The 18,097-nt window shown below is 41.5% G+C and overlaps 1 protein-coding gene across 1 annotated transcript in view; it reads right to left on the bottom strand.

Annotated features, from left to right (window-relative positions):
* Positions 1–18,097, bottom strand: part of MFSD2B (major facilitator superfamily domain containing 2B) — a 36,458-nt gene that overhangs the window by 3,410 nt on the left and 14,951 nt on the right. The window contains exons 6-12 of the mRNA XM_031066709.1: positions 15,052–15,221; positions 10,761–10,851; positions 10,545–10,666; positions 8,132–8,215; positions 6,764–6,844; positions 1,643–1,752; positions 3–112 (exon numbers count right to left, since the gene is read on the bottom strand). Coding sequence (XP_030922569.1) covers positions 3–112; positions 1,643–1,752; positions 6,764–6,844; positions 8,132–8,215; positions 10,545–10,666; positions 10,761–10,851; positions 15,052–15,221 — 768 coding nt within the window. The remainder of the gene's footprint in view (positions 1–2; positions 113–1,642; positions 1,753–6,763; positions 6,845–8,131; positions 8,216–10,544; positions 10,667–10,760; positions 10,852–15,051; positions 15,222–18,097) is intronic.

The following is an 18,097-nucleotide window of genomic DNA, read 5'->3' as shown; positions in this document are numbered from 1 at the left end:
TCCTGCTGACATCTTGGTAAAAAAAACATAAGAAGAATAGAAAATGGTTTCATGTCCTTTCCCATGGGGATTCTGCAGGCGGAAGTTATCAACAACATCAGGCAGCATTGACCTAGAAGTGAGCAAGATAAAAGAAAAACTCAAGCCAAAATTTCTTTTCAAAGTCCAAACTTAATGAAGTAGAGCACAGCCCTCCTCCATTTTTAAACTGATTGATGTAGCCATGCACATGAAAGAATCCAGTTGAAAAGGTTCTACTCCTGGAAAGGAGGGCAAAAATGTGTAATAAAAGCATGGCCATATATTGCAATGTGGAAAATCACTGAAAAGCCATCAAACACTTGAGAGAAGACAGAATTTCCTAGTCTGCCTGTCATTCCAACCAGAAGTTGTGATATTAAAAAAGAACAACAACCGCCCCCCCAACATTTCTTAAGATTTCAAGGAACTCTGAATGTCTGAATAGGTGCACTCTGAAATAACTCTTTTAACAAGGTAACAACATTTTCAGAAACCAATGAAACCTATTCTCTCTCTAATTCAAAGAGACTGAATTAGGTAATGGGGAATTAGAATGGAAGCTGCTTGAATGTTAATTGTGAATTGACATTTTTTTTCCAATATATGTAATCGTTTACTGTTGGAAAAAGAAAAGTCTTCTCACCCTCTGTGCAGAAAATCTTACATAGTCTGACAACTAATTTCAAACTATGCATTCCATGATCTCTTGGAGTTTTCAAGGCATTGTACAAACAAGTTATGAAAAACAGTGCTCTCAGCAATGGTCTTGCTTTCTGGTTAATGTGATCTTAATAACAATTATTCAGTCTGAAGAGGAATTGTCCTGCCATGCTCATCCTTGAGGTGTTTTTCCCCCATTATTTTCAGTCCTCAAGTGCAAAAGACCTTGAATTCTTGGTTTCTTATAATCATAACCTTGTGTATTTGATCCATTAGAAAGGACTACTCAAGCAGGGACACACAGAATCATGGAATGGTTTGGGTTGGAAGGGCCTTTAAAGCTCATCTCATTCCAGCCCTCTGCCATGGGCAGGGACACCTTCCACTATCCCAGGTTGCTCCAAGCCCCATCCAGCCTGACCTTGAACACTTCCAGGGATGGGGCGTCCACAGTTTCTCTGGGCAACCTGTGACAGGGCCTCCCCACCTCCACAGTAAAGAAATTCTTTCTAAAACCTAATCTAAATCTATCATTTTCCAGTTTAAAGCCATTATCCCTTGTTCTATAACTACATGCCCTTACTTTTTATAAGGTTAGACATAGTTTGCCTTATGGGCCCTCTGCTACATTCTTAATTGTTCAGCATTAATTGATTTGCCTAACTTCCTAATTCCTGAAGCAATGTTATCACACATTGTATAGCTACTTAGATTATTGATTAATTTACATACTCTTGTGTACAAAAAGCAGCTACAGTTACAGTGGATGTAGTCTGTTAACAACAGGGCAACCAAGCTTGTATCACTGCATATAGCATCCACTACAAAACCAAAAAAAGATTCTTAGAAGAAGTGACTCTTGCCATATTCTGCCTTTTTCAGAGGCAAATTCCATGCAGTAGTACATACATGTAATGAAGAAATACATCTATTCCCCAGCTCAAATGTAAAATTCTCCTACCATGGCAACAGAAGAGATGCTGCAATGCTCAGACCAGAGACGAAGGCCACGAAGTAAGCCAGGATCAGGTTTGGAATGGTCACTAGCATGACTGCAAAAGGAATCATCCACTGAAGAAGAAAAGCATCATATCTAAGTTACAGCATGCACTGCTCAATGTTATACAGATTGTTCCCTTCAAAATACAAAACTGTGTTACAGAACAGTACACACACAGCAATGTCTCACACTTCAGTATTTTGGTCAAATTGTATTTCCAAAAAGCCCTGAGCCAGTCTGTACTTAACTACCCAGAATAATTGGAGAAAAGTAGGACAAGTGATAGTAGTGTTGTCTCTGTTAGCAGTATTAGGGCTACAACTGAGCTAGTAAATTAAACAGACCCAAGAGCCTATTTACCAGTCTTGAAGCCAGCTCACAGACCCTGGCCACATTCATGGTCCTAAACACTCATGGGCTCCAAAAACCTATGGCCATATAAATACTTTGTGTGAAGAGCCCTAAAGTGGTTGATTCCCAAACTGTGCTAGGTAGAATAATAGAATGGTTTGGTTTGGAGGGAACCTTTAAAGATTATCTCATTCCAGGCCCCCTGCCATGGGCAGGGATACCTTCCACTAGACCAAGCTGCTCCAAGCTCCATCCAAATGTTCAAGCCCTGGCTTTGAACACTTCCAGGGACGGGGCACCCACATCTTCTCTGGGCAACCTGTGCCAGGGCCTCTCCACCCTCAAAGTAAAGAATTTCTTCCTAGTATCCAATCTAAATCTACCTATCTGTCAGGTAAAAGCCATTCCCCTTTGTCCTATGACTCCATGCCCCTGTAGGAAGTCCCTCTCCAGCTCTCTTGAAGCTGCTTTAGGCACTGGAAGGGGCTCTAAGGTCTTCCCAGAGCCTTCTCTTCTTCAGGCTAAACAACCCTAGCTCTCTCAGCCTGTCTTCATAGGACAGGCGCTCTAACCCTCTGATTATTTTTGCAGTCCTCCTTTGGACTCACTCCACCAGCCCCACAACCTTCTGAGGTTGGGTCCCAGAGCTGGATGCAGCATGCCAGGAGGGGTCTCATGAGAGCAGAACAGAGGGGTAGAATCCTCTCCCTCAGCTGCTGCCCACACTGATTTTGAATCATTTGGTTTTGTAGGCTGCAAGTTCACATTGCTGAACAATGTCATCTCAAGCATCTTGTCAACCAACACCTCCATTTCTTTCTCCTCAGGGCTGCTCTCAATCCATTCACTGCCCAGACTAGTTTTGTGCCTGGGATCACCCTGACCCAGATGCAGGATCTTATGCTTGGCCTTGCTGAACTTCATGAGGTTCCCACAGTCCCACCTCTCAGGCCTGTCCAGGCCTCTCAGGATGGCATCCCTTCCCTCCAGCATGTCACCTGCACCACACAGCTCAGTGTCATCAGCAAACCTGCTGAGGGTGCCTCAGTCCCACTGTCCATGTCCCTGACAAGGATGTTGAACAGCATTGGTCCCAGTACAGACCCCTGGCTATGACACTCCTCACTGGCCCCAGTACAGACCCCTTGGGATGACCCTTCTCACTGGTCCCCACCTGGACATTGAGCCATTGACCACAACTCTTTGGGTCATTGACCACAGCTCTTGTACCATCATCCAGCCAATTCCTTATGCACTCCGTGGTCCATCCACTGAATCCATGCCCCTCCAGCTTACAGACGAGGATGACATGCAGGACAGTGTGAAATGCTTTGCACAAGTCCAGCTAGACACTTTCAGTTGCTCTTCCCTTATCCATGAACACTGATAATTCTCAGGAGATTGCTAATCAGCTTGGGTGAAGATTTTTCTGCCAGTTAAATAACAGAGAGGACCAAATGTCCATTTCTATTCTAGGCCACTGGAACTATTTAATTTACTATTAGAGGCAATGCCTTAAAACATCCTCACACTGCATTTCAAGGGGAGTGGCAGGGCTTCAGTGGTCATTTTAAACTGTAAATAGACCATTTCACAGATCACCTTCAGTCTTGATGAAGAAGAATTTGCTTTCATTTCCAATCACCTATTTAAAGCCATATACATACTCAGCAAAAAATAAACACAAAAGTCAGAATGGTTCACTCCACTCCCCACAGCTGGATCCACTCATGACATTGCATGACAAGCCACAGAGGTTACCCTCAAATCCAAATTAATTTGGGATGCTTGGGATTTATTTTCTGGCAGTAGTTATAGTCAATAGATTTCTTCAGCTTCAACTTGAAGCAATGGGCTTACAGGACTGAAAATCCACTTTTTAAAATGCTGATTGAATGCCACTGCCCAGCTGTCCTATACCCGTCACATGCTCCATCTCCCACGCCTGTGAACCACAGGCACAGCAGCACATGTAGAATCCAGAGCCAGGGGCTTATCTACAGGGCTTTTTAATGATGGGGATTAGTTTAACATTAAGTGTTTCAATCCTCTATACGTGCAGCTTGGGAGCTGAGGGCATGAGAATAGCTTTCACAGAGAGTGATTCCCCAAAGCATTGCTATTTACAGTTCTGTATGATAAGTGATTCTGGGAGTCCTGCAGTCTAATCCATTATGTTTATGTCTTAAATGCATTTCCCATCTAAAGCATTTGCTCCCAAGCTAAGGAGGCAGAAAATAACCTTTCCTGACTGCAAGTTCCCAGCACAGGCAGATAATCCTTGCATTAGCCCAGTGTTGTGGCAAAATCGTTATTTCACCACAAGAGAGCACTCCAGCAATATCAGATTTTATGTTGTCTATAAGCAATTTTATGACTGCCTTATGCTCCACATGGGGCACCCACTTAGAAACCAAAGCACTTAAACAAAATTCTAGATCAATAATAATAATAATTGTAACTGTAATTTCCTAGAGAAAGAGAAGCAGGGCCAGCAGGACTGAGGTTACAATGCCCCAAAGCCTCCCTCATGCAGTGGCAGCGCAGTCATGGGGGCAGTGCTCCCACTGCAATAAACAGCTAATGCAGCTCCTTCTTTCTTAGTTGTAAAGCAAATACTCTGTTATTGGCATCTGCTCCCTTGTCACAGGGCTGCTGCCCTCTGAGATATAAACAACATCCCACAGTTATCCCATGCCTTCCATGTGTGCCCTGACAGCGCCGTGCAAGGTGACCCTGCTGGGATGCCGAGGCTGGCACTGGTCTCTGCAGCAACACAGTATGAAGGGCAAATCAGGAAAAGGTGCAGGGAGGATGTGAGTGGAAACAGTTCAGTGTTTGCCCCGTGAGGGCAGAGCAGACACCTAAATGAACACAGCACGTGGAAGCTGAAGGAAATAAACAGAAGGGAATAATTTCCAGCTTGTGCACCAACCTGGTTGATAGCATTCTTCCTATCCTCCCAAGGATCCTGCTTGGGAGCAGGCTAATTCCTGATAATTCCAGAAATTCTAGGCTTTAAACTTCTAGGAACTTGAGATATTTAATCAGTAGTTAGACTTGTTGGTCATCTCTTTTGGGGGAATGGGTAGAAAGGGAGAAATATCAGTGGAAGAAACCCAAGATTCTTGTTGCTTATCTACCAGTTTCTAAACTCTTTGAGGGCTCTCTTCAACATAGATTCAACTTAATAGGAAAAATTAGTCTGGAGCACTGTGGCTTTTTTTTCAGGAAACTGAATTTCCAATCACATGCTCACCCTGAAAGCTGAGTCAGGTTTTAGAGAAAAAACAATTTCTTCCCTGTCTCCTTCCCTTCCAGTAGAACATTCCCCAGTGACAAACTTAGGAGCCTTAAATGATGTGCTTTTATTTCATAGTGGGAGAGTACAGATTAGTTGTACAGATCACACAAGGTGGTAGGGTAGGAAGCTCCTGTGATGCATTGTCAGACACAAAATCCATCACTGAGCACACACTGAGTCCCCTGAGAAATGTCTCCAAGGTGAAACAGAGAGGTGGCTTTTTTTCAATCCATCCCCCACTTAGACCATAACAGTCAAGCAACTCAACTGTAAAATTAAGTTAAACCATGTTTACAGAGGTGCTGACAGGCTTTCCAGTCATGTAAAACTAAATTTATTGAGCCAAGTTGGTTGAAGAAAGCATTTTTTGTGGCCAAGTAGACAGAGGAGGAGATTTCCTAAGGAGGAAATCTGCATTCCCAGGTCTAGTCAATGGGCCAATACTGCTTTTGGCAATTCTCTTTGCTCAAGTGGTAAAAAGAAATAAGGATGGGGCTTGAATTCCAGATGCCTACTTCAAAACACATAACAATTCAGCATATTTGGAACTTGGGTTTTAAAGTTACATCTGATTCTCTGGAAGTCATTACAACACAGCTTTTAATTCCAAAAATTATAACTGTTGAACTCTGTCACCAGACCTAAATTTTTCAGCTTTGTTCGAATTTTGACATACAGCTTTGGTCTGGATTTTTCAAGTCCTCCTTCTTTGTTGTGCACAAGGCAATTTTTCTTTCCTCTTTCATAAGTAATTGAAGGTAAACAGGGGGAAAATGGGGAGGAACAGGCCTATACAATAACTCACCAAGGATGATGACAGAAAATTGCTGCTGTCTGCACTAAGTAAGGGACTTAAAATAATCCATCAGTGACAAGGGCAGGCTCACTGAGCTGGCTTTGCAGAGCTGTGTCAGAGTCAAACTAGGCTTCTTTTCTCAGGTAGGTCACCTTTTTCTTTACTTCACTAATAACTGTCCCTCCCTATTCAGAGGGATGTGGATGCTCCTAGAGGGGGTGTCTAACAGGCTTTTGTTTCTTTCTGTGAGACTGAATTACAGACACCTCGGCACCATATAACAAAGACAAAACAAGCCTTGCACAACAGGTAACTTGTCAACACTAGGCAACTCAGATCTGAATTTATAAAACCTCATTGAAGCTCAGTTCTGAGAGCTTCAAATGAGGAGAATTTGTGCAGATTCTTAAATAAACTGGGACCTCCCTCCAGCATCAATCCATTTCTCTAAAGTTTCCCTTGGAAACTTGGAATCTGTCTGAAATTTGGTATAGTGATTTAAAACAAACTCTGGAACGGAGCAAATTTCACATAGATTGATGTTATAAGCACTTGAAAGAGCTCCTGGAGTGGCTCATTGTCAAACGAAATGAGCACAAGCAGAATTTTTTTTCTCAGAGGATTTGCTTACCGAAATCCCACATGCTGCACACTTCTTGCCAAATCTCTGCAGAAACTTCTGCCAGAAGGGAACGCTCACCACTGCTGATACCTACAAGGGACAAAAACCCATATCTGTACTGTGCTCACTTCCACTGTCTTCTTCAGCTCTAGAGCTCACAGACATCTTTCTGTCTAGTACATAAAAGCCTGAAAGGAAGGTGAACATGCAGATTCTTGTTTCTCCTCATCTTTCGACCGACTTTTTAAAATTCATTGTTAAGCTATACATCAGAGGGTTTTCCGCAGTCAAATCTCAGAAGATAGTGTCTTAAAATTTCGCTTTCTAGTGCAAGCCACAGCAGCCAAAGCTGTGCTCATTCATTAAAGTTCAAACACACTACAAACAGCCACACTTTGTGCTAATGCCTTTTGCCACACTGCCTGAACCTGACAAATGATGAGTGGAGTTAGCTCTACCCCATGGTACAGGAAGAAAGCTGAAGTGCAAGATAAACCTATCCTAAGATACACTTAAGAGTACATTCCATACTGTGTGTCCCTTCTTAGGAGCAATCTGTAAGAGAAATAGTTGCTTGCAGTTGACATTATTGTTTCAGACACTGAAATACTCACCCCTAGCAGCAACAACCACAAGCAATGTAGCACCTATGCACTGAAGTACTGCTACTAATGGCAGCCTTACACTTGACCTTTATTTAAATGACATCTAATTGTTAGTTATATTTCAGTCTTTACTTACTTTAACTCTACTGTCTCTTGTCTCTCTTCTTGATGACCATCACTTGCAGAGGCTTAAGATATTTAGAACTCCTCTTTTGCTCTCCGACATCTTAGTTTTAATGGGTTTGGAAAAGATATGTCTTATAATGTGGGAAAGGATACGTATCACCTAAACAAGCAGAATTCTACTACTTCATGTTAAGAAAAAAGATTCTGTAATAGGTTCTTTTTGTCACAATGCCAATTGCTCTAGAGAGGAATCTTCGTATTTCTGGGTATTTTAAATATTTATCCTTGCAAGCTGCCTAGCCCAGAGGAGTCGTGTGTATGAATATGCAAATTGAAGTTGTTTAATTTTCAGCACATAGGACTGGGGAAAGGGATAAAGGAGGTAAAATTCCAAACCTCCATTCTAGAAGCAGCTTCTGCCTTTTATAGAAGCTGTGGCTTACAGGTAAAAACAACAAGGAATGAGTTAAAAGCTCCAAACCACTATTTTTTTAGAAGTGCAGTAGGGAACATCAGCTTTACTTCAAACAGACAATGAAAAAGATAGTGTAGCTTCCTAACAGCTCTGCTGAGACACAAAACTCTTCTTGCCTTCTGTAATTTTGTGCCAAAGCCCAGGTAACTTTGGAAGAGAAGTGCAACTCACCAAGATGGTCACCACCAGATACTGGAAGTGATTGTGGAGGCCGGCAGCGTGAGTGCAGAACAGGACAAAGTTTCCCTGCTCCAGCTGTTGAATTTAAGACATTTGGTGACCACCAAAAGACAAAGGAAAATTTTAAAAAGACAAAAATTTCATCACACTCCATGTTAGTTAAATATAGTCGTGACTGATTTGTTAAATGTAGAGTTTGGGAGTCTCATTCTTCCTTGTTTGCAACACTTTAAAGAAGCATTAATTGTCCCATTATCACTGGAATAAAATGCCAGTAATGCTGGGGCAAGCAAGAGGTAAGCCACACCTGACAGAGCACAAAATTGACCAGAACAGAAATGGCCCTATGAAAGGATTCTGTCTCGAGGCTTTATTCCCCATGTCCCAGGTGCCTTGTGTTGTCTCAGCTGCAGGCTACTGCAAGAAACTCCCCTTTCTCTTCCCCAGCAAGGCTATAAATCTTTCTCCAGAAGCTCTGACTCCAAAACAAGTAACGTTTCAGCTGTAATAACACTCCTGCCAACTTCCTGTACTAAAGCAGCTGGTTTTGTATGTACCCTCAGCTATGAAGTGTAGCTTTGGGTCAGATATCTCCCTACATCTGAATCCTCAGCAGATGGGAGGATCTAACTGCACTGTGTTATATGACAGGTGAAGCCACTGCCACCGCCACGCATCTGCAGAACTCAGGGGGATTCTGAACACCAGAATATGATAGAGGGCCAGCTCCAGCAATTCTGCAGAAGCAGAGTGACAGAGGAGGATTTAATACTCATGCCACAGCAGCATGATCAATTCTTGCTCCCTTTGTGTGCTTGTAGATTACAGGTGGCCAATCACCTGTGTACAAATTAGGATATCCAAAAGGTTGTATCCTGTCTCTATTGCCACAAAACCCTTCCCTAGTTTGTGTCCCTGTTTATGCTGCCCTAATTTTAGACACAGGATATCACACTCTGGAATTACAGCCAATGCATCTTTACCTGCCTATTTTCCTTTTGCTGAGCAGTAATCCACTCTCTAAATTCCACAAAATCAGTGTCCCTCCCTTGAGTAACAGCAGCAAGGGTTGCTCATGCTGGCTCAACTGGAGTAACAGAACTTCCAGCTTCTGCCTCCCCTCACACCTTCCCTTCAGTCTGCACAAACAGCAAAACAGAGAGATATGGACTGACAGATGATCTCTTCCTCTCTGGGTGCTGTCAGCAAGTAGCTGGCTGCCAGCAACCAGATGTGCTCTGTATCCCTGCTGGCTGTGTGGATGCTGGAAGGATGTGGACAATAAGGGACCTTTCATCTTTCATCTTCTCCCTGTCTCTGCAGCTGCTCACAGTACCTGCAGATCCCAGACATGAGCAGAAATAACTTCTGTTATTGTTTCTCACCCTTGGGTATTCCAGCAAGGACTAGCAGATGCTGTGCCCAAATCCAGGCCAACAAAAAAGTTCAGTGCTTCTTTGGCAAACAAACTTTTAAGCAGTCCTTCCAAGGAACTTAATAATTCACCAGGACTGCTGGTGAGCACAGCACTGCCCTCTCACATGTAATTTTCTTGCCTTCTGTCCTGCTATTCCCTTGATCAATGGTTCACGTGACTAAGAGTCTCTTGGCAAAAATGAGATAATTATTTGCTTTCTGAAATAAAGCAAACTTCAACTGATATGTACAAGTTCAGAGTATAATAATATATTTACTGAATTGAGCATGTGCTAGAAGTCAGGCTTAAAAAGCCTGCTGTACTTATGGGGAGTGAGGGTTTCTTACTGAGTGGCTTTTCTACAGCTCCTCTCCATGGGAGAATGCACCACATCTTTTTGTGAGAGCCACATCCAATTGCAGGTCCTCATTTCAAAATGAGCTCTACCCAACTCTGACACAGGTGAGACCTCCTGCCTCTGAATGCCTTCTTACTCTGACCTAATGCCTTCCACCACAAAAGACTCCACAAGACCCAGTTCAGCCACTATCTGAGAGCAGTCACCTCCACAAAGGAGAGGGGCAACAGTTTAAACAGAGCACACAGAGAGGAACAGACAGAAGAGAAAAAGCATTCTCTAAGCAGCTGAAACCACAGGAGACTGTGCATGGATAACACAGAATGACCCAGACTGGGTCACTAGGACTAGTTCTTCACCTTTTATGAAAAAAAAAAAGAACAGAAAGGAAAAAAAAGTCTTTAAATGGTCATGACTTTGGCTTTGCTCCTCCTTTGTAAGAACAATCTCCAGCCACACAGGACCCCAGGCACCAGAAGAGGATTCTGGTTCCCTACTGATTTACAGGGGAAGGCAACACCCCCCAGATCACCCCTCCAGTCACCAGCCAAAGGTTATTTGCATTTCAGACTCCCCCATGCTGGGAGTGGAATGAGGCCAACAGACAGACTGAGAAGGTCTGAAGTTACCTGAACTGCTGTTGAGATGAGAAGAAATGAAGCTGTAAGCTTCACATATGGACCATGCTTCATGGTGAGTGCAAGCCCCTTACAAAAAGGAATTGCTCTGTCTGAATTTAAGGCATAAGGATCTAAGAGAAGCAGAATACATAAAATAAAAACCTTTTCAATAAGGGAATTTGAAATAACTAGCATTAAATTGAGGCATATTTAAATATAACTTACCATCCCTTTCCTTTACTCCAAGAAAAAGAACGACAATTCCAAGGAGATACACACCTGCTATGACCCCAGCTGCAATCATGTAAACTTTTGCCTTTCAAAAGGAAAAAAAAAGACATTTGAAATTTTGACAGGAGAATGACAAGTCATTATGAAAATTTCAGTCCCTTTTTGGTAAGCCACCTGCAAATGAAGAAATGCCCATCTGCATGCAGCCAAACGCATCTGCTGCCTCTCTGAAAAAATGTTCACTTCTGCAGTTCATTTATAAACCACACCTGCCTTAGGATAAATTCAGGGCATATAAGTATATATTTCTTGAGGAAAAAAAAAAAAGAAGCAGTGAACAAAAGGGTTACTGTGTTGGCAACCTGAATGTTTTAAAAATTTGCTTATGTTGAGACTAACCACAGACATACACAGTCACCTAATCAAAACCATGCATCATCCACAGAGACATTCTAATTTTCAGTAAGTCCAGTTGATCTGGCTACACAGACTGCAATCTGGAATTTCATGGTGTATGGGAGAGTTCTCAGTACTGATGTAAACATAGTTACTACAGTTTCTGCATTTACACATAATGATAATAATGACACATGATGATAATAATGAATTTTAGATATCATACTTACATGCCGATGTTTTGAGAGTATGGTACTTTGCATGCTGGTTTTCCCAGTTATTTATTGACATATCCAAGCAAATTCAGAAATCTTTGCTTCCTTTTAGCCAGGGGAGCAAAGCCTCCAAGGATACCTCCCACACCACCAGATCACATTTACTGTTTCTAACTCTGATTACACTGACTTTGAATTAAAGCTTTAAAAAATATTTTGCTTTAGTATGATGTAATAATTTACCTTATACTGTGTTATCAAAGATAGCTTATAGAGCTTTATGAAACAATGATTACTTGATATGAAAACTGAATTCCAAATTATTGGTTATATATTGTAGATGAAATTATCATAAGTCTAAGAAGAAGTTGGCAAAAAAATGCAATTACAAGGAAGTACTTTAAAATAAAAGACACTTAGTATAGGTGCAAATGCATTCAGATGAACCATGTAAGAATAGAAAATTTTCAAGAAAACAGCTTTTGTTAAGATGTTTACATTTCAGAAAATAACTTGGTGAGATAAAGGAATGCAGAACTATTCTTTGTATGGAATAAAGGTTTGGGATTTTCTTATATCAGAGCTATAAATTAAGTCACAGAGTACTTTCACACTGTTGGTCATGGCTTGCACAGAATACAGAGTGCAGTAGTGGAGCTATCTGAATTCACTTCAACAAACTTATTTCAGCCTAAAATGAAGCTGGGGCAGGAGAGAAGGAGATTAAAAACAAGGATAGTAACAGGACTCCTTTATGATTTTCATATTTTGTTTTCATGTATTTGTTAATTTGCTTGAAGCATTTGAATTAAATGTCATGTTTCACAGGCAATCATTAAATGTAATTTGAGCTTAAACCATCAAGGATACTCATGGTAGGCCAGATAAGATTCTGTAATCCTGAACAAAACTTGTTAGCCCATCCACAACTCCATCAATACCCATGTTTGGTTTCCAGTAATAAAGATCCATTCATAAGCTTATAGTAACAACTTCAGGAGAGCTTAAAAATTACTATTTCTTCCACTTCTTTTTTTCAGTAAGGAGAAAAATAATGCCAGTTGTTCACTAAGTGCTTTTTAAAACTAGGTGTTCTCTTTAGCAGCTAAGAATTAGTCCTTGTGACAAAAAGAGTCAGGGTCATACTCCTGACGGGCACTAAAAGAAAGTCAAGATTTGCCCTCGTCTAAATATTTCCTGATGGAGATTCTTCAATTAATCTAGTTTTGCCTCAACTCATAACTTAATGCCCATCAGCCATACAACCAAAATTAAGATCCATCAAGATCTCCTCTTTATTGTGCAATTAATTAGGTGCATATTCTGCAGTGTGGTGTGAACAAAGGGCAGGTTTCCAGTCACACTGCAACTTCTGCAGATCTGAAAAATGTGTCTAAAAGCTTTCCCATAATTTCCCAGTTTTAGTATCTAGTTTAATGAAAGATATTGCCTCTACGTACAAACTGTGGCTGCTTTAGGCTATGGATTTTTGCTAGTTTTTCAAAATAAAAAACTACTTGATATTCAACCCATTGTGAAGTTTCTTTCTCCATCTCCCTCCTACCTCAAAAAGGACAGGAAAGCACATGTGGTCAAACAGAAAGGAAATAAATCAAGATTGTGTATATTTTTCCCCTTGAAAGCCATTTCAGAGGTTTCAAAATAGAAATTGGGGATTTTAGTCTGAAGTAGATTCAGACAGGAAATCAGCTGTGCAATGAAATTCAGCTTGCTCCACGACTTTTCAAGCTACTCATCTTGACGATTCACAGAGGTGTAATAAACACAGTAGTGCTCTACATCAAACCATTGTCCCAGAAGCTAAAAAGGGAGGCAGAATGAAGTTCTGTGTCTCATCAAAGCACACACCACAAGTTACAAAACAAGCATCTTCAAAAACACATTATTCAGCCCTAAAATGGCATGGCCACCTAGAGAAGCAGCCCAGCTGTCCTCAGACTGCTGCCCAGATCAGATCTATGAGAAGCCTGAGCCAAAAAAAGAAGGATCAGGTGGCACAGAGGCAAAGAATTGTGTCTGGGAATGGGGGGAGTCAAGGCTTTTTCCCCTTCCTGGACCACCAGTGCTGATGCCAGAGTATGCAAATCCAAAATATAGATAAAAACACACCTTAGCTTGTGATTTTACTGCTGCTGAAGAATGATAATAGGAGCTACTCCACTGCATTAGGAAGAGCACAAATATGTACTTCCTCATTTGCATCAAGAATTCGAGATTAGATTCAGGTCAAGGAATCTTCTTCATAGAGTATTTTATATAGTGGTTGGTACTTGCACTGACAGAGCAACAGATGAAAGTATGAAAAGAAAGGATGAATCCAGCAGTTGGTAAATTGGAACCAACAATCTGCTGATTTCACAAGTGACATAGGAAAAAAAACCCCTACACAATGTAATTGTTTAATTCAGGGCTTGTTTCAAGACCACTGCAAACAATGGAAGACTATCAAATTGTGTTAACTGAGGTTTGGATCAGGTTTTACATTTTCCTCCCAGATACAAAACCTTCTTTGTTTCTCAAAAAATATAAAACTCAAGTATGAGGAGATTAAATTATTTGTGCAAAATTACAGGAAAAGCCTGTCATGGAAAATTAAATAAACAATCATGGATCCCTAGGTTCATTCCACATGTAAACCACTGAGATCTGCCCCCTCTAATGGGGTGTTACCAACCATTTACTTTCAACAGTGCTTTGTACCTTCACAAAAGTACAGATTGCAAATAGGACTTGGTTTTGTTCACAAAATTGCCATTAATCTGTACAGGAGATCTCCAGTGGTACCTCCTCTGGAAATCAGTGTTGCTGAACTGAAAGATCCTGCTGTAGCCACACTTTTTTCATGGAATCATAGAATGCTTTGGGTTGTGTGGGACACTCAAAGATCATCTCGTTTCAACCCTCTGCCATGGGCAGGGATATCTTCCACTGGACTAGACTCTGACCCACATCCAACCTGGTCTTGAGCACTTCCAGGAATGGGGCAGTCACAGCTTCTCTGGGCAACCTGTGCCAGTACCTTGTCACTCTCATTGTTTAAAAAAAAAAAAATCTTCCTAATATCTAATCTAAATGTACCCTCTTTAGTTTAAAACCATTCCTTCTTGTCCTGTCATGACAAACTCTGGCTAAAAGTTTCTTCCATCTTTAAAATCCCCTTTTTGTACTGAAAGGCTGCAATAAGTTCTCCCTGGAATTTTGTCTCCTCCATGCTGAGTCCTCCAACCTTCTGACCATTTTTGTGACCCTCCTCTGGCTCTGCTCTAATAGATCCATGTCTCTCTTGTGCTGGGAACCCCAGGACTGGATGGAGTATTTCTGGAGGGGTAAAATGTGCTTTCCTTACTAAGCTTCTATAAACTGTAAATCAGCCCCTAGTGAAAAGGAAGGGCGGCCATGTTGCTCCCAGCTGCTTTATGGGTTTGGCACCTCCTGCAAAGCTCCTCGAAGAAATTCTGGTGTCACACTGAGGAGGGGTTGCAAGGACAGCAAAGATGGAAAGAATTGTCTGCAACAAGGTCATTGCCTGAGCTCCAGCATCACTGATTTCAAGGGAGTTGTGTTCTCACTCATCCTGCTGGATATGATCTGATATTAGAGAAACATCCCCACCCTTCTCCATAGGATATTTTAGTGTGTTCACAGACACTTACTTGATGAGACAGAGGATCTGAGGGGTCTGGAATGCTGGGAGTGTCATGCCAGGAGTCAGTGGTGTTTACTGAGGGATTCACAGTGCAGTGGGGAGAGACATGAGCACTGGCCACAATCTGCCCCTGAAGTGAAGCTCCAATCAAGGTCCCAAGCACTTCCATGGTCATTCCTAAAGAATGGAAGCACAAATGTGCACTGAGGATGGGAAGTTTGCTCATCTCTCTCACTGAAGGGAAATGTTATCAAATCATTTCCTCTTACAGGAATGAGCAATGCCAAGAACAGAAGAACTGAAAGGTCAGTAATAGAACAGTTTCAAGGGCAGAGAGTTTTGTCATTCATTTTCTCATCAGGTTTGAGAAGAAGCATCCATGAAAGAGCCTTTTCTATACAAGCTGCATGAGAGATGTGAATGCTGAGATTAGGAGCCACAAGGGGATAATGCGGAGATCTTTCATCTTGAGGACCAGAGTGGAACTACTTTTTAAATGCCATTTTTTCCAAAGTAGGACTTGGAGTCATGATATCAGACTGTTCATCTCAAACTTGACAGCAACTTGTGAAACACTTATCTAATCAGACCTCTGAGTCCTCCAACTGTAAAATTAAGTGTTACTTGCCTCAGGTTTATGGAAATAGTACAGCTACAAAGCTCTTGGAAACAGCGGGTGCTGTTCTTAATTGCCTAAGGCCAGAGTCAGGCAGAACTATCTACCTCAACCTCAGAGAACGATTCAGATCGCTAATTCTCACCAGAAAAAGGGATCATCTAAAAAAAAACAACCGAAGCCTCCACTTAGGAAAACAAAAATCTAACCATGTGAAATCTAACCATCTTGTGAAATCAATCAACAACCTGACCAGGCGTTGCAGCTCTGTTAAGGCAACTGGTGAGAAATTTGGGTTCTAGACCCTCCTCACACTGAGGGATTTCAAGCCTGCTGTGCCTGTTTCCCTGCAACATGGCCATATCCAGCATCCCCATGGCCAGGAGATAAACTGAATTCCTGTCCTAGCTCCGGAGACGTTTTACACATTTTGCATAAAGATACATTAGGGCTGAATGCATGAACAGATTAAAGATGGGGGAAAAGTCTTCCCGTTTGTGAGGGAATGGACTTCTCATTGACCCAAACTTCAGGGTTTTTTTCTATTTTTTCTCTTTCAGTGGCTCCCAGGGTCATATGTTCCTTTCTGAGAAGCACCATGGAGGATTCTGAAGGGATGCTTCCAGGGCAGGTTGTGTCCTGGTGGTTATCATGCTCCCTCTGGGATGTGACAGCTGTTTCAAAAGCTTCTAGGTTCATGTTTATTCAAGTTCCCTGATCTATAACAGCCTTCAGTGACCTCAGACACATAACTTTTTGTGTGTCCCTGTAAAGGAATAAAAATACTTCACCATCTAAAGGGAGGGCAATGCACACAGATTGTGAGGGGTTCAGACACTGCAGCACTGCAGGCCGTGTGTAGCTATGCAAGATCCAGTAAGGAAAAGGGGAGAGAGGCTCCCTAGGAGACCTGGACCTTTTAAACCATTGCTACTTTGTTCCCAAACTGAAAATGCTTATGAGTGGAAAATCTGAGGCACCATGCAACATTAATTTAAACCACTGGGAAGTAAAAAAAAGCCCCTTCCCCAAACTTCACATCCAATCTTACCAGCAATGTTGCAATTCAGTCCATGCACACAAAAATCCTGGCAGATGGTGGACATCTAACTCCAACCTGGTCTGAAGTGTTTGGACACAAACTGGTCTCAGTTGGGCGTTGCAGAGCTTCCAAACTCAGGGCAAAGGCAATGCACTCAAATCACACCTTTCATTCAAACACCACCTACACATTCATAACCTTTGTCTAGGGCTCTACATCTGCATTTTATCAAGAACTTGTATGGAATAGAACCCAGAAGCATCATTAGAGGTACCAGAAATACAACCACTGTGAAACTATTTTCTAAGAAGTAGCAAGAGATGAGGAACAGGTATCCTTCAAAGTTCTCGTGTACCCAGAATTTATGATGTATTACTTTCCACATCAGCCAAGAAAACTGATCTGCCAGCAGATTGTACCTTGAAGTAGGTTATATTTTGGCCAGAATGTAAGTAGGAGTTATGTTAAAGCAACTTTGCAATCCAGTATTTCTATCTACCTTGCATCAATAGCAACAGCAGAATAAAATTTATAATAAGCAGTTCTGCTTGTCTCCAGCAGAGGGTAATGGATCCCCTGATCCCAACCTTATTTTTAAGAGCACACTTCATATGACACGGCTGTTTTTCTTTTACAGCTGAAGAAATGCCTGAACAAATGACTGCATCCAAGACAGTCTATCAACAGGAAGAATTCTCTATGAAGCCCAAAGAGAGGCAGAAGTGTTTAAGTAAAACACTTACCAAAAAAGGAAAAGGTAAAGAAAAAGTTCTCACATAAGCATAACCATTACAAGAACACTTTGCTCCAAACAAATATTATATCAACATGCACAAAAATACCAACATTTGAAAAGTCAAAACTATGATTGTTGACCAACATTTGAAAAGTCAAAACCACCTTAATTTGGTTCAGAGAACAGATGTACACTAAAAAGTTAAACCCTTTCCGAACAATAAATGACACCATAAATGTGTGACACCTCTCAGCCACAGAGTTCAACAGCTTTTATGAGTACAAGTTTCACATGCCTGTGAAGCCCTGCATGGGACTAGCAGATCAGAAAGCACATTTATTTGGATCAGAGCCTCTGAAGACATAAAACCAGACAATAGAAAACACTAGGTACGTAGATTTAGTCAGAATTTAGGCCAGATGACTCAGAATACAGTCAGTGCCAAAGAATATAACACAACTGGAATCTCCTGCTGTTTAGTCCTGTCCTGTGACTGCCAGTTCAGACTTTTTCTTAAAGATAGTTGATAATAATGCAAATTACAACAGTTCCTATCTCTGGAGAGGGATTGGGTTGCTCAAGGGATGTCATATCTAGAATTTTTGACATTACATTTTCAGTTCCTCTTGCTATTTCACTGTGCCTCTGTGGGTCTCAAC

This window comes from Geospiza fortis, unplaced genomic scaffold (assembly GCF_000277835.1).
Source record: "Geospiza fortis unplaced genomic scaffold, GeoFor_1.0 scaffold98, whole genome shotgun sequence".
Taxonomy (NCBI): Eukaryota; Metazoa; Chordata; class Aves; order Passeriformes; family Thraupidae; genus Geospiza; species Geospiza fortis.
Note: the sequence above shows the minus strand (reverse complement) of the source record. Positions and strands in the feature narration are given on the sequence as shown.